Raw genomic sequence first — 25,993 nt, 5'->3', positions numbered from 1 at the left:
TTTTGTAATGAGCCAATGCATTTTTCAAGGAGTTTATCGTCTAGAGGGGGAATAAAACATGTGCATAAATAATTAGAATGCAAAGCAGAAAACTGGTGTGTCCTGAAACAGTACAAAAAGAATTATGGAGAGGGGGAGAGAGAGAGAGAGAGAGAGAGAGAGAGAGAGAGAGAGAGAGAGAGGATAAATTTTTAGTGGAGAGATTCTGGAACAGCTTGCTTCAAGGTTGGGGAAATCGTCTTAAAAGTACATGGAAACCACTGGTGTGGTTTACAGACAGGGGAGCATCAGAAGAAAACACGGAGGTGGGACAGCAAGAAATGCAAATGAGGGAACAAGATGTTTACTGGGGTGTTAGGTGAGTGGGCTGGAGGCAGCGCAGCCATTGAGCCTGTGAGGGTGGGGCAGACCTTCATCTTGGTCTTTGCCGAGTCTTGACTGTGAGTCTAACACATTGCAGCACTTTCTCTAGACTAAGGATTGGTGGCGTTTTAAAATAAAGGGCCAGATAATAAGTAGATGGCTCTGCTGTGTTGTCTCTGTCTCAGTGACTCACCTTTGCCACTGTAGCACAAAGGCAGCCATAGATAGTATGAAAGTGAATGGGCATGGTCGTGCCTGAGAAAACGTTCTGACCACTGAGCTGTGAATTACTCGTGATTTTCACACATCTTTCAATGTTTCTATTGTCTTTTTTAATGAAAATCTGCAAGGGCTGCAGCGTGTCGGGTGCAAGGTGGGAATGGACCAAGGGGGACACGTGGCCCATGGGTCAAATGGTTACAATGGTGCTTATGGGTATTGGTGGTCATGATTCCATCACCGCTGTGTGCCTGGGATCGAGCTTCAGCGAGAAGCCAGGAGGCATCAGTGGGTGAGTGGGTGGGGTACACGCTCTTGATGAACACTAATAGTATTTAACAATGAAAAACAAACAACTGAGCAAGAATTTGGACACTTCTCATAGACAAAAGAGGTGTACAGTCTTCTGCACTGGGGAAGCCTTGAAGCCCACTCTGGTAGGATATATGTTGACATCCTGAAACCACCTGCCTAGTCTGAATTGGGAATTTCTGAGCAGTGGCTAGCTAATAATAACCTCCATCCATCCATCTCCCTGAGATTCTAAGGTTCCAAGGTTTCTAGCTAGTGCAATTTTGTCCTTCCCATACCCCACAGCCCTCTCTGCACTGCCTGCCCTTCAGGGAAAAGGGTAGGTGTGAGCAAGTTCAGACTGCTGAGCTGTGGGAGGCCTGTTAACCCTCTCTGGCTTTCTCTCCTGCTCAGCTACTCTCAACTCCAGCTTGGGAAGACCAGCTGACCAGTGGTGGAAAGGTGGGGCCAGCTTTGCCCTTTGTGGCTACATCAGAGCAGTTGTTGGCTCAGAGAAGTATACCCCCCCATTTTCAGACACACCAGACACAATAAAGGATTTTAAAACAGACAAACAAACACACATCATAGTGACAGGCCTATAATCCCCCAGTACCACAGAAATAGAGGCAGGAGGATTTGTTTAGGAGCAGCCTGGATTACAGGAGACCCTGTCTCCAAAAACCAAACTAACCCAAACTAAAACAGACAAACAAAACCCCCCAAAGACACAAAATAAAGTATATTTTTAAGAAAATGGAATGCCATTTTTATGCTTAAAATTTCCTTCCTCTGATCTTCTCTGCCTTCTCCGCTTTTTTGCAGGAAAAGTCTTCAAATTGTATTTTAGTGAGAGAATGGCATGGAAAGGGTTAACTGGGTGGCTTAGTTTCCAATACCTCTGGTAGGAAAGTCCAGTCAGATGACCCAGAGGCTACTGAAAAGTGTAGGAAGATAGAGGCAGAGAAGGTGGTCATGACCTATGACACCACAGAAGCCACTGGAAGTCTTGTTCAGAGCAGAGAAGTCAGGAATCGACTGGAGGGCATGTGGACAACGGTAACAGTGGCTTCTGTGTTCGAGTACACATTTGCAAATGTCAAACCCGGAGGTTGGTGTTGGCTATCTTCTTCAATTACTCTTCACCTTGCTATTGAATCAGGCTCTGTCACTGGACCTAGAGCTCACCAGTTTGGCTAGACTGGTTAACCGGCAGCCCCTCCAACATTCTGTCTCCATCTCCCCTGTGCTGGACCACCAGGGCAGGCTGCCCCTTCCAGCTTTAATGTGGGTGCTTAGGACGGAGCTCAGATCCGCGTGCACAGGTCTCAGTGAGCCAGCCAGCTCCTCATCTCTGGGTGGCGTGGCTGCTTGACATTTAGATCTCAGACTAAATGTCACACACTTGCAGTGATCTACAGTAGCCATCTGGTTATTTAATGGTGTGTGTGTGTGTGTGCGCACATGCATGTCTGTGCCCATGTATGTATAGATATGGAGATTAAAGACAGTTTGCAGTTGGTTCTTCTGCACCATGGGAGCCCAAGGGCTTGAACTCACCTCAGTAACCAGTGCTTTTCCCTCCGAGCCGTCTCTCTAACCTACACTGTCACTTTGTATTTGACTGCAGGTTAGTTGTTTATGATTCGAGTCCTTCTTACTCTCTCATTTTCTCAGCCCCTGGAACACACCATCGGCATGATGGTCTACCCGCTTTATTTATCCGCTTTATTGTTTTATTGTTTTATTTTTGAGTGTTTTGTCTTTACGAATGCATATGTACTGTGTTCATATGTGGGGTCTGTGGAGTCAGAAAAGGGTATCATATTCCTGGAACTGGAGTTACTGATGGTTATGAGCCTCCATGTGAATGCTGGAAATGGAGCCCAGGTCCTCTGCAAAGCAGCAAGTGCTCTTAACTGAGGGGTCAACTCTCCAGCCCCTACTTACTTATATTTTTTAAGATTTTGTTTTTATTTTTAATTATATGTATGCATATGTATCTGTGTTGGTGTGTGTTCTTGAGGGTACATTTGCTCTTGAAGGCCAGGAGAGGGCATTTGGGTTCCCCTGGAGGAGGGAGGACTTACAGGCAGTTGTAAGCTGCCCAAAGTGGGTTCTGAGTACTGATCCCTGGTCCTCTGTAAGATCAGCAAGTGTTCTTAATCACTGAGCCGTCTCTCCAGCCCCAATATATGCTTTATTTATTCTGTCTCCTCAGAACATTGAAGTGGGCTGGTATCTGCCAGGGCCTCTATATATGTGTGTTGGATTAAACTTTTGGCTCTAGTGGAGAATAAAGAAAGAAATCTGAGCCGGGCAATGGTGGCGCACACCTTTAATCCCTGCTCTTGGGAGGCAGAGGCAGGCGGATTTCTGAGTTCAAGGCCAGCCTGGTCTACAGAGTGAGTTCCAGGACAGCCAGGGCTACACAGAGAAACCCTGTCTCGAAAAACCTTAAAAAAAAAAAAAAAAGAATATTTAGAAAAAAAAAAAAAGAAAGAAAGGAATCTGTATGGTGGGGGACAGAGGACACAGAGAGTGTATGACATTTGGTTCACTTGGCTTGGTGCTTATCGAACCTTCACATAGCTGGGAGTCATCCTGGGATCTTGTTAAAATGTGGATTCTGATTCTGCTGTCTGGATGAAGATTCCGAATTTCTAACAGGCTCCCAGGCGAGAGGCTCAGACGGAGAGTCCACAAATCACCTTTCGAGAGGCGAAGCTCTAGACCTCTTCAGTATGTTGCTTAGAACGAGCAAGTGCAGAAGTGGAGACTAATTAGGGATGAAGCAGAAGTAACTAGCAGCCGAGACTTTAACAACTCTCAAGGGAGAGAGCCAGGATACCCACGGGGCAAGGAGCTGTCAAAGGCACATGGCAGCTGCGCCTCATTGTAACAGGAAAGGAGAGAGGCTGAGAACTCCGAGGGGGTGTTCTCATCTGGTGGCCTTGACCTTTCCCACGGGCAGTTAGCTGAGAGTCAGGGTGGAGGTGGCATGTGGGAGCTCTGAAGAGCAGTCATTTTCTTCCCAGGAAGTATCCAGGATGCATTTAAAGTCAGACCCATCAGCTCTGTTGTGTAATTTTCTCAACATTAATCTGCTTGGGGGCAGATTGGAGGAGGATGATAGATTCAGTCGGAGTGAGACAGAGGGCTGAGGGTGTGGGGAGGGAGCCTTTAGTGTCGAGCGACTCTGGCTGGGACCCTGCTGCTCGGCTCTGTTCTCATGCAGCTGCAGTTGGAAGATGGATATGACTCTATATAATCACACAAACACACATTTGCATGTACTTGCACACGCTAAATGTAAATGTACAGATTTACGTCTGTACATTTATGCCTATTTATGACCAGCAGACTGGTCAGTGGCTTGCCCCTAACCTGAGTTTTACCTTCTGCAGTACTTGACTGATTTCCTACTGCTCCAAACATCATGGCAGTCTAGCCCTACCAGGGAGTCAGTGCCCTGAGAGCATCATTTAACCAATAAGTAAAAGGAATGACCCTCTAAGAACCCCAGGGCACTAACTACATTGGATCCCAAAGGAAGCTTTCCAGGGAAGTCTGATGTGGTGCTAGCTTGCTTGGCAGGGCTCTGTATGGACAGCTTGCCTCACGTCCCCTGTCCCTTACTGGGTGTTTTCTAGATCCCTGTCCAGACAAGCTATGTGCCCTCAAATTCTTGCTTCAGTGCTTTCTGGGGATTTTAAACTGATGCCTGCCATAGAGGCAGGACAGGCTACTTACCATCTGGTGGCAGGTCTCTGCTCCAGCATAGGAGTGTGGGTGTGAGGGAAGTGGAGGAGGATATATTTGGGATCTAAACGAGAATGTCAGAAGGGACAGAGTGCATTTGAAACTACCACAGGGCTGTGTGGCAAAGGCTTGGGAACAGGAAATGAAACTTTGGAATCCAGACCCTAAAGGACTTTGTAGGATGCAGTCAGGAGTTTGACCTATGTGCTCAGAGAACTCCTAGAGCCAGTAAGGGGTCTATCACAGGTCAAAGACAAGATTTGACCTGTCTCAAGCAACAAGATGTGGGGGAGGGAGGCTAGGGCAGAGGGGAGCCAGAAGAGAACCCACAGGAAAGGGATACTCGTCTCTTTAATGACTTGGGGCTCTAGTGCTGGTTTGCCTAGGAAGGGTATCAGCATGTGCTTGCCAAAGTGGACAGTTAACTATTAACTACATTCTTGATTGACCAGAACACCCCATTTCCTGTCTATACCAAAGAATGATCTCCTGTCCCTGATGTCTGCCTGCTCCCTTCCCCTTGGTGGCTTCACTTGACCAGCCCTTTCTCTTCAGAACAGTATTCCCAAGGTTAAACCCCTCCTCCTTTCCCTCCTCCCCTCCTCTAGTTTCTTCTCATCCCTTCTCCTTCCTGTCACTCTTCTTGGTTTTCTCCAACTAATTCTAGTAAATAATTGCTTCCTCCATTTCGGTGGCATTGGATTCTTTTTTTTTCTCTTTCATGTTTCATTTATTTTTATTTTTTTATGTGTGTTGGTGTTTGCCTACATGTATGTCTGCATGAAGGTGTTGGATCTCCTGGAACTGGAATTACAGACAGTTGTGAGTTGCCATGTGGGTGCTGGGAATTGAACCCTGGGTCTTTTGGAAGAACCAGCTAGTGCTCTTAACTGCTGGGCCATCTCTCCAAGCTCTTGGCATTGAATAATTCCTCTTCTTCTTCTCCTTCTTCTTTTTTTCGAGACAGGGTTTCTCTGTGTAGCCCTGGCTGTCCTGGAACTCACTCTGTAGACCAGGCTGGCCTCGAACTCAGAAATCCGCCTGCCTCTGCCTCCCAAGTGCTGGGATTAAAGGCGTGCGCCACCACTGCCCGGCAGCATTGAATTCTTATCTGTGACCATTTTATCATCATCATCATCTTAGTTTTTTGAGACAGGGTTTCTCTGTATAACTCTGGCTGTCCTGGAACTCTGTAGACCATCTGCCTACAAACTCAGAAATCCGCCTGCCTTTGCCTCCTGAGTGCTGGGAATCTGTGACCATCTTAAGATTCTGCATATGTCACCAGTAGAAACAGAACTGCGATTTGAACCAGGTCATTTAAAAGTAGAGTTTGCATTAAACAGGATCAAAAGACAAAAAAATAAAAATAAAAGAAGAACGAAAAAGAAAAGAAACACATTTACAAGCACACCCACTCCTTTGTAAGACTGGTATGTATATGCCTGTGGCAAGCATTTGTCTACATGAGCATTTGTTTTTCTCTTTCTCTCCTCCTTCCCCTCTCCTCTTCTCCCATATCCTTTCTACCTCTTCCTCCTCTTTCTCTTTCAACTTTTCCTCCTCTCACCCTCCTCTTCTTCCTCCTCTTCTTCAGTAGTTGTTACAGATTCTTGCTGTATAGTCCAGGCTTGTCTCAAACTCAGGAGTCTGTTTCAGCGCCCCCTAGTGCCGACATTATAGCCACAAATCACCATCCCTGGCTACGCTTGCTCTTTTCATGGAAAAAAAAAAAAAAATCCATTCCAAAGGTAATTGATACAGAAATTGTGGATATTGGTATAAATGTATTTATAGTGAGACAAAAAAGCAGAGGCCCAAGCCTAGAGGTAGTACACACCTGATTACCTATGTGGCTTCACACGCAGCTGCCATGAATAAATTACCACAGAACACACCAGAAGGGTAGAATGTCGTGTACCAGCCAGGTGGGTTAGATTCACTGTGCTGCAGAAAGTAACACGAGCCTGAAGTCCTGGCAGACCAGACTCCACCCTGTAGCGCGTGTGCTGTGACTAGTCCTGGTTTGCCTTCCCCTCACACTCCTTTTTATAAAAACCTTGAGTCCCTGTTCATCTCCTTCTCCCACCCAGCAATTACAGAAGAAAAGACACTAAATGCCTGAGATCTCACATAACCTTTTACACCCGATACTTTCATTGTCTTACTGACAACCCTCTCTGGTAGTCAGCGGGGGCTGTTTTACAACACCCCAGGGCGGCAAAGATCTGTACACCGGATTTTCCCGTCTTTGCCTTGGTGATCTCTTTTGGCAGGTTCACCTGTCACTTCGTGCCCCTCTCCCTGTGTTCTGGCAGAATCTGAGTCATGCAAATGGCAACTTGGTAAATAGCAACTTTGCATAGACGGGAACGTCAAGGTGGTGCTCATCCTGCGTGCTCGGAGAAATCGGAGCCGAGGGGGACGGAGAGTCAGGGCAGATCCAAGGGCCTAAGGATTTTCTTCAAAGTATTTTTATCATGGTTATTACATCCATTGTATATTTATGAATTAATTTGAATTATTTACATGGTCAACATTTGAGACAATAACCAGATATAATCAAAGCATGCAAATGCATCATTTCTCTTTGAAATGTGGAAATGGGGCCAGGGAGCTGGCTCAGTGTGGAGTACAGGCACGTGCTGTCAAGCCTCCAGCCTGAGTCCATTTTCCTGGACCCACATGGTGGAAGAGAACTAACTCCCTCAGTCTTTTTCCTCTGACCTACACACACACACACACACACACACACACACACACACATGCACACACACCACAGCACATATACATAACGATAAACAAATACATATAATTTTAAAAATCTGGAGGTTGACTTAATCTGAAAGCATCAAAATTTCTTGCTTCTTTCTCTACAGAGTGGTTCCAAAGCTGCCACTGTCGGGCTGGCTACATGACATGAGTTTACAAACCAAGAGAACATGGCCTTGTAGTACCGAGGAAAGCTGATAAATTCCCCAGTGAGGAGGACTCTCCTGCACAGCCAACTCTTGAGTGATAAACTTCTTGAGCAAAAGGTTTTTAAAATTCCATTGACCTGTGCTCGATTCAGCAGCACATATACTAAAACTGGAACAATAGCTATTATTACCATTCTCTATTATCTTCAGTAGAGAAGATTAGCATGGTCCCTGCACAAGGATGACATGCAAATTCGGGAAGCATTCCATATTTAAAAAAAATTCTGAGGAGTTTTTTTTTTTCTAGAGAGATGGCTCAGTGGTTAAGAGCTGACAGCTACAGTGTACTCATATAAATAAAAATAAATAAATAAATAAATAATTCTTTTTTTTTTTTTTTTTTTTTTTTTGGTTTTTCGAGACAGGGTTTCTTTGTGTAGCCCTGGCTGTCCTGGAACTCACTCTGTAGACCAGGCTAGCCTCGAACTCTCGAACTCAGAAATCCGCCTGCCTCTGCCTCCCAAGTGCTGGGATTAAAGGCGTGCGCCACCACCGCCCGGCCGCAAATAAATAATTCTTTAAAAAAAACATTCCATTGACCTGTAAATATCATGCAGCCTGACACAAGGGCACCCTGCTGCTGGAATTTCAGTGTGGAAGAAAATGATAGAATAAGAATAGTTGGGTTTTAATTAGATTATGGACCTGGTGCCATTTCAGTGAATGCTTGGACTGGTAAGAATTTTTTAGTTTTACTACTAAAATGCAAAGAAATCTAAAGTTCCTGTCAAGTTAAGAAGAATCACTATTGCCTTATTCTTTTTTTGTTTTTGATTTTCTTTCTCTCTTTCTTTTTCCTTCTTTTTTTCTTTCTTTCTTTTGTTTTTGTTTTTACTAGACAAAACAACCCTGTTTCTCTGTGTAACAGTCCTGGCTGTCTTGGAACTCGATTTGTAGAGCAGATGGGCCTTGAACTTACAGAGCTCCCCCTGCCTCTGCCTCCGGAGTGTTGGGATCAAAGGTGTGCACCTCCATGCCTGGCTTGGATTATCCTTAAATCCAAGTTCTCATTGTGACTCAGTAAAAGAAAGGAACTTACTATCCACATCTCTCCCTCAGGTTTAAAAAAAAAAAAATCTTTCCTGTTCTTCTATTGTGCTTCCTAGCTGTCGACAAGGAGGTTTTGAGAAAGAGAAATGTTGCATCTCTGTAAAGACAGAAGTAACGCAAGAGGCTGGAAGGTGGAGCCTTTCTGAGGCAAAGCTAACAGCTTGCTCCCTGATTATTTTATGACCTAGGCATTCGAATGATGTTTCTGAAGCAGGAACACCAAGATCTGGGAACAAAAGACTGAGGCTGAGAGAACAGACTGAAATTTCTTAAAACTATGAAAGGATCTTAATGTTGAATGAGAGGGTGGGTTGGCGTCCCAGCAGCTTGCTCCTAGTGAGGGCTCTGAAAGCATAGATTTATTGATTGGACCTGCACTAGTGACACGCCGTGATTGTGCATGGGTAAATAAGAAGACTGATTTATGAGTGTGCAACTGGATCTTTCAGATATATTTGGTCCAAGTCTACATATTGAAAATAAATGAAGGTAATTATTTGAGTATTCCAGGGGACGAATCCTCCCACACAGATTTGAAGACAGGGTAGTGTGTTAGCTAAAGAGGAGGAAGTGGAGTGCTTTGTGTGTGTGTGTGTGTGTGTTTGGGGAGGAGACGGTGGGATTCTAGAGAGTTGAAGAAGAATCAGGGAAAGGAAAAGGTTCTGTTAAGAAATAGCCCCTGCAGAGGTGAATGCTCGCAGTCAACCATTGGACTGAGTCCGGGGTCCCTGATGGAGGAGTTGGAGAAGGGACTGAAGGAGCTGAGGGGGTTTGTAGCCCCATAGGGGGAGCAACAGTGTCAACTGGCCCCACCCTGGGTCCCGGGGACTGGACTACCAACCAAAGAGGCACCATAGAGGGATCCATGGCTCTGGCCGCATATGTGGCAGAGGATGGCCTTTTTGGACCAAGGGGGAGGGTCGGTCCTTGGGCCTGAGGGAGTTCGATGCCTCAGTGTAGGAGAATGCCAGGGCAGGAAGGCGGGAGTAGGTAGGTGGGTGGGTGGGTGGGTGAGTATCCTCATAGCGATGGGGAGGAGGGGGTTCTGGAGGGGAGACCTGGAAAGGGGATAACATTTGAAATGTAAATAAAGAAAATATCCAATAAAAAAAATAAAAAAGAAATAGCCCCTGCTTCCTAAGAGGAAGAAAAATAGATTTCTGAGTGCTGCTAGACAGAAATGTTTTCTTTTTAAAAATGAAGAAAAAAAGACATTGTAAGCAGTTGTCTTGTTAAAGCAGCTACACAAGGGGCGTGTGTAAGGAAATCGGACTTTTCATTACAGGTAGATTTAAAAAGCCCCAGAGAAGAGAGATGAGATGAAGGGAAGCAACGTTATCCACAGGTACCTTGCTGCCTTTCAGACAGCGGCCCGGAGAAGCTTGAAGCTTCATTGAACAGGGTGTTTGTCTCCTGAAAAAGATCCATCTTTATTTCTTTCAGGATATAAAACTTGTATTTAAATCAATTCAGAGAAGTATTCTGACTTTAAACACGCGCATGTGGGGAGAACCCGTTTAATGAAACAGCATTATTTCATTTTCAAAGAATGATCCTGGCAGTAGCTGCAAGTTAAGATTCTGCTTTCTTTCCCTCGATTATAATTAGAGCAGAGTCTGAAAGGAAGCATGCCTATTACTGTCATATGTATTCTTCTGACAGGTGTTGTGGGACTGTAATTTGATGAAGTGACTTAAAATGAAGACTCTCTTCCAAACATAATTCCTGTCATCAACATGACAACAGGAAGGACACGTCCTTCAAGCCTTTACACACATCTTGAGCACCCCTAATATTCTATCCATTCGTGGGAACATGAGGAAGTGCCTGCCATCAGAGCTTGTATTCAAGGTAGTAAGAAAGACAAGGGAAAGCAGGCTGTGTGTGGGTCTAGCCAACTGGGTGGGGTCGGATCAGGAAGCCCGCACCCAGTAGGACCCCGAGTCCCGCGGGTGGCCGGCAGATGGCGCTCGGGTACCAGGCGGGGGCGGGGCTGCGCTTGCTTCCGCCGCGCAGGCGCAATCGTGTCGCTCACGGTGTCTCGAGTTGGCGTCCGCCGGGAAGGCGGGTGAGCCGCGCTGCGCGGGCCCTTGGGCGGGGACTCGGGGGGCGGCGGGGGCGGGCTGGGAATTACCGAGGCTGCCTGCAGGGCCGGGATCTGTGGAAGCCCTGGGGGCGATCTGCGGGCGCTCTAGGCTTTCCCGGAGAGCCAGCGACACCTGTCGCAGCCATAGTTGCAGCGCCGTGGAGGAGCGTGGGAGGCCGGGATGCGGTGTCGGAGGACACGGGGAGCCAGGTCTCCGCCATGTGCTGCTGGCATCTGCACTCGGCTGGGGCAGCCCCGGTTCTATGGTTTTCAAAGAGGAGACATGACGCTCTACTCTCACTCGGTCTGCAGGAACACCCTGTTACCAGGAGTAACTGGAATAATTTTAATCTGTGCAATACGTAACCCTATCTGGCCTTGAATTCGTAATCCTCCTGCCCCAACCTCCCAGGGGTATTGGGATTCCCGGCCAGTGCTAAAGTGCACAGGTTTAATAAACTTTTGAATGTGCGCAGGTGTGCATCTACTGCCACTGTCGATTTTAGAACATTTACCTTCATAGAAAACCATCTCCATTAGCTGGCAACACCCCTCTCCAGTCTCTTCCCTTTTTTCTGCACTAGGCAAACCATTTAGCTGTTTTCCATAGATTTTGTTAGTTCTGAACATTTCACAGAAATGGAATCAATCATATGTAGCCCCGGTTATTGGTTTCTTGCGTCTAACATGCCTCCTTCAAGGCTCACACGTGGTAGCCTTATGTAAGCGCTTCATTCTCTTTATTACAGAATAATTTTCTAAGGTCTGCTTGGATCAGATTTTATCTCTCCGTGCACCCAGTGATGGCTCTTGGGACTCATTTGAAATCCTTCCTATTACATACCTGTCTTCTGGGTATACGGTAGTGGGGGCCAAAGAAAGGGAAGGATAAAGTGTGAAATATCCTCGGGTGGCACTTGGGAATTGGTCAGGAAGAAAGAGACTGATTAGCTTAGCTGCTAATCAGGAGCTAGAAACAGATCAGTGGTAAAAAGGTTGCCAGGCAGGGTCAAGCCCCAGGATTCATTTCCAGCATTCCCACCTCCCACAGGGATGGACGCAAAGCTGGGACTAAAGGTTGTACTGCTGGGAATGTAGGGAGGCTGGGCTGACCTTGGCTGTGTGGGAGAGGGACGAGGGGAGGCAGGATTGCTGGAAGAACATAAATATGCCAGATGGAGGCCTAGGGTGGGCGGGGGCAGGGAGCAAACCATTCCTATTTTCAACTTTCTCCATCATGAAGATTAATTGCATATTTAAAAAATGGCTGGTGCAGGCTTAATTTAGCTTTTATCAGTACTCAATTGGGCATAATTTTGGGTTATTTTCTGCAGTTCCATTATCTTCTTAAATGTATGACTCTTTTTCCAATTATTTTTAGGTGACCCGTGTTAGGACACAGGTTAGTGATAAGGACATATGACTAGTCCTTTCTTCTTACCCTCTGTGCCAGCTGTATCACCTAGCACCCAGGAAGTTCTCTTTATGCACCCTCCCAATAGGTCATGTTCTTTAAGGTTTATAAATTGATTTTGTTTCAGTTTTGAGACTGGACCATGGATAGCCCAGGCTGGCCTTGTGCTTGTTATGTATGTAGCCTAGACTGGACCCTGAACTCCCAGGCTTCCTACTTCTACCTCCTGAGTGCTGTTACAGGGATATACCATCAGGCCCACTCAGTTTGTGTGTGTGTGTGTGTGTGTGGTCACATGTGGAGGTCAGAGGACAACTTTTGGGAATTGGTTCTCTCCTGCCACCTTGTGGGATCCAGGTGTTTGAACTCAGATTGTAAGGGTTGTGTCTAAGTCATCCATCCTATCTAAGATTTTTTTTTAAAAAGCATTTCTTTTTGTGTGTGTATGTAATTGAAGTCCGTCTGATTTTTTCCATCTGTGTTTGAGAGGGTGCTACAATGCCCTTGTATTTTTGAAAGGTGTGGAACAAAGATTTGTGGCCAAGTTGTGAATAACAGCCCAGTTAAGGAAGCTTATCAGTGACTGATCAAGTTCTTGCATCAGCCAAGAAGAGTTCTTTATGGATGGGGTCCCTAGTCATGCATTTTGTTTTAGTTCTGGGGACTTAATTCAGGGAGTCACATATGTTCGGGAGGTGCTCTTAACCTTGGGTTACTCCCCCGCCCCAGCCTTAGTATTCTTAGGTATACCCATTTAGCAGATGTCGGGATGCAAGTAAGATTGTGAGCTTTAGAATCAAATAGACTTATGGTTAGTTCCTTGCCTGACTGTGTATAGCTATGTGGCCACTGACAAGTCACAGCTTCTCTGAGCCTTGGTTTCCTTATCTATGAAATGGGGCTGACAATACCTTCTCTAATATTGTGTTTAATGAGATAATATGTGAAAAGCTGTCATAATGGACTAATTAGCTTCTGGGCAATAAAGTGATAAAATATGACATCAGCTTTGCGGAAGATTCTGGATAAACAAGGTGTTGGTCTTCTTAGTGGTTCTATATACTCAGATGCTTGGGAAGACGTTGCATGGATGAGCTATGCTGAGGATAGCTCTCAGGCCAATTCCCTTTGTCTTGGTGTGTGATTGTTTCTGTGCTTTCGTTACGTAGAGATGACTTGAACAACAGTCAGGCATCCCAGAGATTGTGTGGCCGACTGGGACTCTGTATTAGTCCAAGATGGGGATGCCAACTTAATAATAGTTCATGGAGAAAGGTACTTTGAAGTGGATGCCAGGGTCACGAAGGTCTGAGCAGAGAATGCAGCCTGGGCTGCATTCCTTGAATTCTCAGGTCATGGGGGTTGACAGGGTCATTGTTCATGGAACTGGTCTGAACACAATCAGCCCGCTGTTTCTCACACTCTCGGTGTACTTGAGAGGGGAGGGGAGGGAAAGCAGACATGAGGGGGAGTGGGGAGGATGAGAAGCACTGAGTGGGGCGGGGCGGGGAGATGGTAATGTCTTCTCCTGTGCTGGAAAGGGGATGACAGGGACCGAGGGAGTTGGCTGTGTGCGATGGACTTGTTGGCGATCAGGATAGAGCTCAGACTATGAGTAGAAACACTCAACATTTCTTGTGCTTCTTAGTTTGTTCTCTCTCCCTTCTCCTCCTCCCCCCCCCCACCCCCCCTACCCCCCGTTTTTCGAGACAGAGTTTCTCTATGTAGCCTTGGCTGTCCTGGAATTTTCTCTATAGACCAGGCTGGCCCTCTAACTCAGAGATCCGCTTGCTTCTGCCTCTGCCTCCTGAGTGTTGGGATCAAAGGTTCACACAACCACCACCAGCACGTATCTCCTCTTAATACTTGTACCCGAATCACCTGAGGATAAGAGCAAACACTACAGAGCCACAGTGTCATCGTGATTCCTAACAATGTTGGAAGGTTCCTACCAGCTGGACAGTGTCAGCTGGTGCATAGCTGTAGAAAGGTTTGGTTGAGGGGTTGATAAAGCACTGTGACCACCCTTGGAAAATGGCTGCTAGGGCCTTCCTTGCACACAGGTGGATGTCCTTCCCTTGATGCAGGTGAGAGCCTGAACTGGAAGTCAGGGCTAGAGTGAAATGGGGTGATAAGGCCTTTTGGAAGTCACCACAGCTTCCTCCTGAGCATCTGAACCATTTCCTGTCTACCTGTTCTGCCTGTGCCTGTGGTAGTCTTACACTTAGAGAGCACCAGGAAATGTAGGCCAGGAGATGTGGCAGATTTACCTGCCACACAGTTTAATCAGTCCTGGGGGAGCAGGGGTTGTACCTGGCCTCAGTTACTGCTACTGTCTCTATGGTCTGGAGGGTGTTAGATGTTTACAAGTTACACTGTTAAGGGACTAGAATGAACAGTCTAAGCCTTTCCTACACAAGAATTCTCATGAAGCCCCTTGAACTGGAACCGTGACTCTTCCCTGTTTCCTGGCAACTTTCTGTCTTAGAGTCAGGACATTTTGGCTTTGCAGGGTTTGGACTTGGCAGCTCACAGAATTACATGACAAATTCCTTGTAACACACATACACACACACATACACATACCCCAGACACACAAATATACTCCACACATACACAAATTTATCCCCTACTCTCTCTCTCTCTCTCTCTCTCTCTCTCTCTCTCTCTCTCATAAACCCTACACATACATGCATGCACATGCCCCACACTGACACACATATCCAGTCCACACTCCCATACCCCACACTGACACACACACAGACATACACACACACACACACATCTTGCACATACTCCCATACCCCATACTGATACACACACCCTACACACATTCACATACCCCACAGTGACACACACACACTACAACACACATACCCCACACATACGTACACACACATACATAACACTCACATACTCCACACTGACAGACACGCACACACCCTGCACACACTCACACCCCACACTGACACACACTTATATCCTATGTGTTCTGCTTCTCTGAGGCTCCTGACTGTTCCATGTCAACCTATCTGTCCCGTCACAGAGTAGAGACCATCCCTAGACACAGACTGCCCCACTCCACTTGAGGGGTGGGTGATGCAGACACAGGACTCCCTGGGCCACGGAAAGGGACATGGGTGTATTCTGTAGGCTGGCACTTTCCCTGCTCAGTGCCACGGTACTGTTTCTGCCAGTTCCTCATTGTGACTGCAACTCTGTTTGCTTGGTACATCTCTGTACCCATTCTTTAAAAACAATAACAAAACCGAAAACAGTTTTAAATTTAACATTTTGAGAACAGTTGCTGGAGTGACATGGTGTTGGAGTAGCTATTAGGGAATTAGGAGGGGACTGGGCACCCTGAAATTTGTGTTTGAGATCCACTCGGGCTGTTGGGTGGAGAGCAGGTAGGGAAATGGATGGAAAAGCAGAGAGCCAGCTCTAGACAGTGGCCGCAGAGACAGGAGGAATCGGCACTAGAGGGAGCTGTAAATCTAAGAGGCACAGAGAGGTAGGACTTGATAGGAGTTCTGATCCAGCGGCTTGGGGATGGGAGGAAGAGGCCTGGTTGGGCTGTGAGGGGCGATCTTAGCATGGCTGCCTGGAAAATGGAGCTGTCCCAGGCACAGCTGGGGTTGGAGTCGGAGGTCAAGTCCAAAGAGCAGAAAGTGAGCGTTTTCCAGGGCCTGGGTTTAACTACTATGGTTTTGGTAATGGTGTGGGGAGGTTCATGCCCCCTGAATGATAGTAAACCCACACTATAAATTAAATTAAAACATTTTTTAGTTCATCTCCTCTCAGTGGACCCACACACGTATTCTCTGCTGGTTATTACTGAGAATGACTAAGTAATATAATTGAGCTGAAAATAATCTTCCGCCCATACTTGCTGGGTTGGTTACTAAGTATTGCTTGGGTTTTAAAGCAGTGAAGCAAACTTGTGCTCTTTCCAAATGTTAAGTTTGAGGACCGCAGATGGTAACCATCTGTTCCGGACTAGCATTTTACAATATTTGATTAGCACTTTATATAGTCTGGGGAAGCCTGCCAGGGGAGCTGCCTGTCACGTTGGGAGTGTAGTGTGTCCTCTGTGGCTGCCCTTCAGGGTCCTGCCCATCATAGCTAAAGGTTCCCCACTGTGGGCTAGACTAAGGCAGGGCCAGTGAGCCTGGTGAGATCAGGGTTGAAGAGCCCTGTCCTGTCTACACTTCCTTACAGATGGAACCGTTGAAATGGATCATAGAAGTGGTTTTGTTTTGGTTTTTGAAACATGTAGCCCAGGCTGTCCTTAAACTCACTACATACATAGCCAAGGATGACCCTGTGATCTTGCTGCCTCCACCTCCTTAGTGGAGGCCTGCACCAGCATGCTTTCTGTTTGCAGTGTTAAGAGATTGAGCCCAGAATTTCCTGAATGCTAGATAGATGTTCTACCAACTGAGCCACACCCCAACCCCTAGAAGTAGAGGTGGGACAACGATCTATCAGAATCTTTCAGGTTGAAAATTACAGAATCAGAGGCAGGCGGATCTCTGAGTTCGAGGCCAGCCTGGTCTACAGAGTGAACTCCAGGACAGCCAGGACTACACAGAGAAACCCTGTCTCGAAAAACAAAACAAAACAAAAAAACAAAAAAAAAAAAAAAAGAAAATTACAGAATCGCCTTTCCAAGCAGCTTTGGTAGTTGGAGTAAATGGCGAGGGTATTAGTTCTGGGGCCTTGGCTTCCTATGGATTTGACATTTTAAGACTTTGTTCTGGCAAGTTCCAGCTCTACATTCTGCTTGGAATCAAGAGGTGGCAAGATGGTAGGTATCCCTTGTAGAATTACTGAGTCTAGTTGGGGAGGGAGTCTTAGAGTCCCAGCTGCTCACCTGTGAGCCAATCCCTGAGGAGATATGAATCCTGGGTTCTGGTTGGTCAGACAGGTTGGGCCCTTGTGCACCGAGTTCTGCAAAACTGGCGTTTACTAGGAAGGAGAACTGTGATGGGGGCGGACAACTCCAGTGTTAGAGCAAGAGCCGGAAGAACCGTGAGGAGACGGCCAGTTTAGCTGTGGTGATGAGCGTGTTTCGCTTCGAAAAGACATTCTTGAAATAGAACGTTGGAGCCTCTGACCCCAGCCTTCCACAGTTCCCATGTTAGTGCAGGGGCGTCCGCACTTCTAGTGTTTGGTTCTGGCAGCATTCTCCACATTCTTTGCAACCTTAAAACTAACACCAGTCCCTCTGTCCCTCTGTCCCTTCTTTGAGCTTTTTTTTTTTTTTAAGATTTATTTATTTATTATATATGACTACACTGTAACTGTCTTCAGACACACCAGAAGAGGGCATCAGATCTCATTACAGATGGTTGTGAGCCACCATGTGGTTGCTGGGATTTGAACTCAGGACCTCTGGAAGTGCAGTCAGTGCTCTTAACCACTGAGCCATCTCTCCAGCCCTTCTTTGAGCTTTTTCATCTGGCGCACAGAGAGGCTCTCCCCCCACTCCCCTAGACAGGAAGCTAGTGAGATAACAGGGTGGATCGATTGGCTGGTTCAGTTCATCTACTGTGAAGCTTGCTGGGGGCCAGACACAGTGCTGCGGCTTGGGCCCAGCTCAGCTCTGAGAGCCTCCTGTGGCAGCAGAGTGATTCACTCCCACGGAGGTTGGAGCACAGGCAGTGAGAGAGGGCTTCCACTGGGGGGCTGGGAAGGGAGCCACCACCGTGCAGAGCTGTAGAGAACTGACATTCTTGGTAGTCTGAGACTCTGAGGAAAATTCCCAGGACTGACATAGATGCATGCATCCAAAACAGTAGGTCAGAGCTCACTTGGTATCAAGTGTGGAAGAGAATGGACTGACATTGGGTGCCAGGAGGATGCTGTAACACAGCTCAGGCAAGAGCCTTTGGAGCAGTGGGCACATGGGCAAGATCAGGGCTAGAGGCACTAAATGCAAGGTAACAAATCTTGTTATTTAGAAGCCTACCGTTTAGAAACACATGTACTCTCTTTAAAAGACAAAGCTGGGCCAATGACGTGGCTCAGTCAGGTGAAGGGAGGTGCCTGCCTCTAAGCCTGATGACCCAAGTTCAAAACTCAAGCCCACCTCATGGAAAGAGAGCACTGACTCCTGTAAGTTGTCCTCTAACCTTCACATGTGTGCTGTGGGGTGCGCGCGCGCACGCGCGCACACACACACACACACACACACAAGTTCATCTTAAGAGCACATACTACTCTTCGAGAGGACCTGAGTTCAGTTCCCAGAATCCTCATCAGGTGACTCACAATTGCCTGGAACTCCAGCTCCAGGAATCTGATGCTTCTGGGCTCCTTGGGCACCTGTACTCACGTGTGCATACCCTCCCACAGACACAGTCATACTATAGTTAGAAAATAATAAGCCTTTAAAAAAATCACAATAGAAACATGTTTTGAAATATCCTGCCGGGCGGTGGTGGTGCATGCCTTTAGTCTCAGCACTTAGGAAACAGATGCAGGCAGATCTCTGAGTTTGAGGCTCTCCTAGTCTACAGAGTAAGTTCAAGGACATACAGCCCTACAAAGAAACCTTATCTTGAAAAGCCAAAATATTTTGAGACCAGCCTGGTCTACAGAGTGAGTTCCAGGACAGCCAGGGCTATACAGAGAAACCCTGTCTCGAAAAACCAAAAAAAAAAAAAAAGCCAAAATAGATAGATAGAGAGATAGATAGATAGATAGATACACAGACAGACAGACAGACAGACAGACAGACATAGATACAGAAGACAGATAAATGGATTCCTTAGCCACGGAAGGAAGCATGGCAGACCATTCCATTGACACAAACCTTGGGAACATGTGAAGGAGCCTGGGTTGGGGAAGCCAGTCAGCAGCTGCTGGAGGCTGGGAAGTGAGGAGCTGGAGGGAGGGCAGAGGTAACTTTGGGTGGATAAGCTTGTTCTTCATTGTGATGGTGGTTCCTGCAGAAGTAGACGTGTGAAAATTGCTGAATGGCTCCCTGTGAATACTCGTATGTTATTAGCATCTTTACCCCTAATACTTAAAAGATTTTAAATTATATTTTATGTTATGAGTATGAGTGTTTGCTTTCGTGTGTGTGTGTGCATGCCAGTGTGTGCAGAAACTCGTGTGTGCAGGAACATTTGTGTTGATGTGTGTGTGTGAGTGCTCACATGTGTGTGCATGTATGTGTGTGTACCATGTGTATGGTGTCTCTGGAGGCCAGAAGAGGCATTAGATCCTGGATGTAACAGAAGTAACAGACAGTTGTGAGCAGCCATGTGGGTGCTGGGAACTGAACCCCAGTCCTCTGGAGGAACAGCAAGTACTCTTTTTTGTTTGTTTGTTTGTTTGTTTGTTTGTTTGTTTTGAGACAGGATTTCTCTGTGTAGCCCTGGCTGTCCTGGAACTCACTCTATAGACCAGGCTGGCCTCGAACTCAGAAATCTGTCTGCATCTGTCTCCCAAGTGCTGGGATTAAAGGCGTGCACCACCACCGCCCGGCCAGCAAGTACTCTTAACTGCAGAACCACTTTCTAGGCCCTAAGACAAACAAACAAAAATTGTTTTTGAGGCAGTGTCTCACTATATAGTCTTGGCTGGCCTGGAATTCACAGAAGGCTGCAGGTCCCCTTTCTTTTGTTACTGGATGCTGGAGCCAGACTGCCAAGATTGAAATCTCAGACAGACCTTTTGTCAGCTGTGTGAGCTGCGACAAATTACCTTACCTCTCTGAGTTAGTTTTCATATGTTTGCATTAATTTGTATGTTAAATGAATATTGTGCTCATTGTTACTAATGACTCAGTAAAGTGAAGTCATGTACCTAGTCCTGGCTTCCCTTTGGTCACTCCATCTACAGCTGCTTCTTCATGGGAGCCACAATGTGCATCCCGACCTGCTCATTAACATGCGTCTGCCCGTCTAGGGCCCAAGACTGTATTTCCTGAAAGAGCCTCGGTCTTGCCAGTGCTTTGGGAACATCACTTTGACTAGACAGGTTTAGACCTTCAGGCTTCCTGTCTTCTTGCCTGATGCCCTCACTAGCATGTGCCTGGCTGTCGGCAGCCTTGACAGGATTGCCACCTGGGGTTTTCTACTCATTTCCCCGTGTCACTTGCCACCCGAAGCTGAACTTTAGCGAGACTCTGGGCCGAGGTGGCACACCTCCTTCTACTCTTGCATTAGGTCCTCATGGGCCTGCTGTATGCTAAGGCTAGCCCCAGCTCAGGGTGTTGACTTCTGGGGTTGGGCCACAGGGGGACCTAGCCTCTGTGCACACAGAAGGCTAGGACTGGAGACCAGTACCACTGTGGAACTGGTCTGATGGCTAAGAACGTGATGATGTTCTGTGTTTTTCAGGGCTGGGGCTTGCACATGGCCCCTCTGCCAGGGGCAGAGCTGGTCCAGACACCGCTGCAGCTGTACCGTTACTTGTTGCGTTGTTGCCGGCAGCTGCCAACCAAGGGCATCCAGGAGTACTACAAGCATGCTGTCAGGCAGGTGGGAGCAGGTCTGGGGGAGGTGTCCACTGGGGGCCAGAGCCACAGTTGCCAGGGAGCAGGCCTAGAAGTTTCATAAGAGGCACTGCAAACATAGGCAGGTGGCCTCTGGCTTCTATCTGCGGCACAGAGGCTGTATCCATTGGCATCAGTGCTGTGCTGGGGCCTGAATGAGACAGCTCCAAGGATATTAAAACAGACTGGATAGAGGCAGGAGAGAGAAATCAGTTGATAAAATGCTTACCGTACAAGCATCAGGACCAGAGTTCAACACCCAGAAAGGCTGGCGTGATGGCCTGCACTTATGATCCTAGCATTGAGGAGGCAGAGACAAGAGGATTGGGTACCCCAGGTTCCAGTAAGAGGACCTGTCATTTAAAAAACAATAAATAAATAGAAGCAGAACAAAGTTTTATGGACCACCAGGAAGGGCAAGCAGCTCTCCATTAACAGTGACTCCAGTGATGTCACAAGTAAGTGGAAGGCTTGATCCAGACCCTAAGCCAGAGAGGAACGCAGCAGTGGGAGTAAGGATACTAGCTGTGGGTTAGGTGATGGTTGCATCGATGCTGATGTGTCTGAGTTTGAGTACTGTGGTTGCATCAGAGGGTCCCTCTGTCAGGAAGCACACAGTGAGGGTTTTAGGGAACAAGGCATAGTACCTTGTTTAGGAGATTCTGTAGAGAAGATGGTAAAACCAGTAAAGTGTTAACAATGGGAAGGTTGGAAGCTCTGTGTACCCTATACTACCTTTCTATAATAAATCACTTCTAGGGCTGGGGAGATGGCTCAGAGGTTAAGAGCACTGCAGCTCTTCCAGAGGATCCAGGTTCTATTCTTAGCCACCCGTGTACTGCATGCACGTAGTTGGTACACAGACATACACACCGGCAAAACACCATGCCACAAACAGAATAATAAAAATTTAATAATGTTATAAGAAACGATTTCCAGTGCTGGAGAGATGGCTCAGAGGTGAAGAGCACCATCTGCTCTTCCAGAGGTCCAGAGTTCAATTCCTAGCAACCCCATAGTGGCTCATAACCATCTATAGTGAGAACTGGTGCCCTCTTCTGGCCTGCAGGCATACATGCAGGCAAATTGTTGTATACGTATAAATAAATCTTTTAAAAAGGAAATGATTTCCAAATAAAGAGCTAAAAATTATATTTCATACAGACATGTTGTGGTGGCATACATCTTTAATCGCAGCACTCAAGAGGCAGAAGTAGGTGGATTTCTCTGATTTCAAAGCCAGTCAGGTCTACATAGTGAGTTCCAGGCTAGCCAGGGCTACATAGTGAGTTCCAGGCTAGCCAGGGCTCCATAGTGATATCCTGTCTCAAAAAGTAAAAGAGAAACAGTGGTAGCAATAGAGGCTGAGGGGAAACAGAGGGCAGTGATTAGCTTTGGGGCAGCGAGGGGAGACTTCCTGGACAGGCAAGGAGTGGGCTCCTAGGCTGAGTCGAAGAGTGAATGTGGGGTTCGGAGCACAGGTGAGGGAGGGAGGACTCCATTCACACAAGTGAATTCACATCTCAGGTCACTGGTCAGAAGCCCCGCAGGATTTCCCAGGATCCTTTGGCCCTATGCCTTCTCTCCCTTCCCCATTGCTTCCCAGCACCAGCACCTGGTGGTGGCGAGGCCAATCCCTCCCCAGCACACTTTGATCGATGTAGATTCCTATGCTGAGCAAATCAAACCCAGAGATTGTGGTTCTCCCTGGTCCTGATCACCTGTCAAATAGCCTGTGTGCCCAGTGGCTGGGTCCCCTTTTCATCCCCTCTGCTGGCTGCACGGCCAGTTCTGCTGAGAGACAGACTAGGGCTCAAACACTGCGGTCTAAGAGCAGGATGGGCCGGATGAGCGCACCTCAGCAGACCCAAGAGGTGACCAGTGCCCCACAGTCTCTTGGGACTGGGCTATGAAGCTCTGAATTTCACTTGGCCCTGTCCTTTTATTCTGAAACGTACAGAGTTTCCAAGTTCACTCAGACGAAGACAATCCTGAGAGAATCCAGCAGATTATTAAAAGAGCCATTGAAGATGCCGACTGGATCATGAACAAGGTAAGTAAGTGGCTCTGGTCTCGACTTGTGCACTGGAATGGAGATGCTGTAACATCCTTGGCCATTAGGGGGCGATTGCGCACCACAGTTGAAAACGGAGGCACCTGCCCTCCTCCCAAGTAAGAGGATACTCTCTTTCCGTTCTCACCAAAAGTGAGAGGGTCACCCTTAAACCTGAAAGACCAATCACTGCCAGGCAGTGCTGAGTGAGCTGACCTGGGCACAGGGACTGTTGTGTTTCCCTGAAAAGACAACTCTACTGTCCAGCATGGCATAGCCGTATCTGGCTTGGAGGGAGGCTGTCTTGGGGGTGGTTTCTTAGTTTGCTTTCTATTACTGTGATTAAAACACAGACAGAAACCTCCTTGGGGCAGGAAAGGGTTTATCTGGCTTACAGGCTACAGTCCATCTCCAAGGGAAGCCAAGGCAGGAACTGGAGCAGGCTACAGAGGAAGCCTGCTTGTTCCTGTGGCCCCCTCAGCTACCTTATTCACTCCTGGACCACATACCTGGGACTAGGCTGCGGTCTAGGACCAACACCTAGACTGTAGGTGGGAAAAGGCAGTCAGGAATGTGCAGAAGTGGAGTGTACCAGCAGATCCTTGTCCTCCTAACTCAGATGCTCCAGATATAGGGTTTAAAGTCTACTTTGTAAAAACCAGATTTTGATAGGGCATTGACCTCAGTGGTAGATTGCTTGCCTAGTGCAGAAGCCCCTGGGGCTGACAGAAAAAAATCCCTGACTGAAAAAAAAAATCAAAAACAGAAAAAGGAAAACTTTGGTGATTGGCTGGAGACCCTGGGCTTCTGAGGGTCTCCTCTGCCTGGGACTTTTCTTCTGCAAACAAGATTCAGAATAAGGACAAGCCCTGGTAAGCTCCATGCTCAGTCCTAGTGCCCTCAGCCTCCCAGCCTTCCTCCCAAGAGCCCCTCAGCTTTCCCAATAAAGAAGACAAGTCTAGGCACTAACTTAGGACAGGACAGTAAAAGACTTCCTGATGGAGTCACACCACCTCCCAGAAACCACTGCGGGGATGGGCAGACCTGTGTGACACAACAGAGCCCTCCTCCATGGCTTCTATCACCCATTTCTCATCTCTCTGTCTTATAGTATAAGAAACAAACCTGAGTATCTGGAGCTCACAGCGCAGCGCCCTGGAGACTCTTGGAACTGAGAAACCTCCCTGCTTTTGGAACTAAGGAGCAGCATCAGTTCTGGAATATTCTTTGACCTTGTTGGCTGAAAACAAGAAATCCTAGCTGACATTTGGTCAGGTGGTTCTCATCATTGCCGCCATGTCTCCAGCATCCTTTATGTCTGCTTTTCCAGACAGAAACGATACGCAATTTGGGGAGAATTTGGTGTTCTTTTGCTTCTTCTCTGTGTTTCTCATTTTGGCCTATCTCTTCTTTTACTTTGCTCTGAAGGCAATTAATTTATTCTGGAGGTCCCGCTACCCACCTCCGAGCCCCAGAAGAGATGTCCCCTCAGATGACCACCTGTATAGAAAGAAAAGAGTGGGCTTGAGAACCAGGCAGGTCTGGATCTGAATCCCAGCTTCTGTCAGGTGCCTCCTGGGTGAGCCTGGGTGAGGTGACAGTGATGTGCCTCACACCAGCTTCGTGCACTGGGACCTTGCAAGGAAGCCGCTGCGGTGCCCTTCCCCAGCTCCTCGTCCTGTTCAGTGACTCATCTGTGAGTTTGTCTTGTCCCCTCTCAGAGTCCCATGGGCCCTCTTATCTGTAACCGTACTGTGTCTGTCAGTCTGTTAAGTAGCCGCTCCTCCTGACACTCCCTCCCAACATGCTCCAGGCAGAAGCCCTGGCCCTTGAGGTGAGGAAACACCTACCACATGAGTTCCAGCAAAAAGGTACAAGTGGTCAATATAGACAGTGTGTCCTCACAGGAGAGGAGAGCAGGTCCAAGGAGAGGTGGCCCAAATGGGCGAAGTAGCCAGAAGATGCAGAGAAGCCACACTGGGAGTTGAACATCCATGGGGCAGGATGAGCTAGTGCCTGCCTGTGTCCTTGCAGTTATGCGGGGGGATGATGTGACTTCTGTCTATGCAGAAGTGACTGACAGTCCTGAAGCACGTGTGTCCATTTGTGAAGCTCACAGTTTTCTTCCTCTTGTTTCTATTTACTTCAGACAGGATCTCATTGTGTACCCTGGCAGGCCTTGAACTTTTGAACTTTCAGCAGTCTTTCTGTCTCTGCCTCTCAAGCACTTAGATACAGGTTTGCCACAATACCTACAGTTGCTGCTGCTGCCGCTGCCTCTTGTTGTTGTTGTTCTCTTCTTCCTCCTCCTTCTTCCTCCTCTTCCTCCTCTTCTTCCTCCTCCTCCTCCTCCCTCTGTCCTCTTCCTCTTCCTCCTCCTCTTCTTCCTCCTCCTCTTCTTCTCTTCCTCCTCCTCCTTTTTCTTCTTCTTCTTCTTATATTTTTATTTATTTGTACATATACACATGTGAGAATATGCAAACCATGATAAATGTTTGAGTCGGGACAATTTGCAGGAGGCATTCACTTCTTCCTTTATGTGAGACCCAGAGATTGAACTCGGGTCATCAGGCTTGGTGGCAAATGCCTTTATCTGCTGAGTTATCTGTTGGTTCTTATTATTTCTTCTTTTAAAAAAAGAAGATTTTTATTTATTTGTGCATACCACATGTGTACAGGTGCCCTCAGAGGCCGGAGGACATTGGGCTCCCTGGAACAGAAGTTACAGGCAGTGTGAGCTGTCTGATGTAAGTGCTGAGAAGTAAATCTGCATCTTCTGCCAGCAGGTAGCGCTCACCACTGAACCCTCTCTCTAGCCCTGTATTATTTCTTCTTGACTGCTATTCTCTGAGTAGGATTGTTCCCTCGCCACACGCTGTCAAACAACGCTAAGGATTTAGGTGAGTCAGGCACCCGCTTGCCAGGAAGGATCATTCCCCAGAGACAACCAGGGCCTCAGGTTTGCCCTCCCGGATGACTGCAAGGCAAAGGGCAAAGCAAAGCCAAGGCACCTCCATCCCCACTGCTGTCATCCAGGCCATCTGACCCCAGGGACCAAGCCTCACCATTTGATCCAAGATGTAGAGTAGCCGTGTGTGCCAACACGTCTGGCCCTAGGCAGAGTTGTTCATTAAAATGGGGCTGAGGAGAAAGGGCTAACACTGATCTGAAGACCTGGGGCTGCCACTCACAGAGAGTGAGTGGGTGAGAGGTGAGGGGTCCCTTTGTCAGGAGGATGGTTTCAGAGGACAAGATACAAGTCAGT

At 47.4% G+C, this 25,993-nt stretch overlaps 1 protein-coding gene and 1 pseudogene across 1 annotated transcript; both read left to right on the top strand.

Annotated features, from left to right (window-relative positions):
* Positions 1 to 7,695: 7,695 nt before the first annotated feature.
* Positions 7,696 to 7,832, top strand: LOC114613992 (annotated as a pseudogene).
* Positions 7,833 to 10,690: 2,858 nt separating this feature from the next.
* Positions 10,691 to 23,998, top strand: Lyrm9 (LYR motif containing 9). Its single transcript, XM_028759396.1, has 4 exons — positions 10,691 to 10,734; positions 20,521 to 20,661; positions 22,636 to 22,728; positions 23,840 to 23,998. Exons 2-4 carry the CDS (start codon positions 20,536 to 20,538, stop codon positions 23,855 to 23,857), a joined length of 237 nt encoding a protein of 78 aa, XP_028615229.1. The 5' UTR covers positions 10,691 to 10,734; positions 20,521 to 20,535; the 3' UTR covers positions 23,858 to 23,998.
* Positions 23,999 to 25,993: the final 1,995 nt, after the last annotated feature.

This window comes from Grammomys surdaster, unplaced genomic scaffold (genome assembly GCF_004785775.1).
Source record: "Grammomys surdaster isolate TR1022 unplaced genomic scaffold, NIH_TR_1.0 126278, whole genome shotgun sequence".
In the NCBI taxonomy this organism is placed as follows: domain Eukaryota; kingdom Metazoa; phylum Chordata; class Mammalia; order Rodentia; family Muridae; genus Grammomys; species Grammomys surdaster.
Note: the sequence above shows the minus strand (reverse complement) of the source record. Positions and strands in the feature narration are given on the sequence as shown.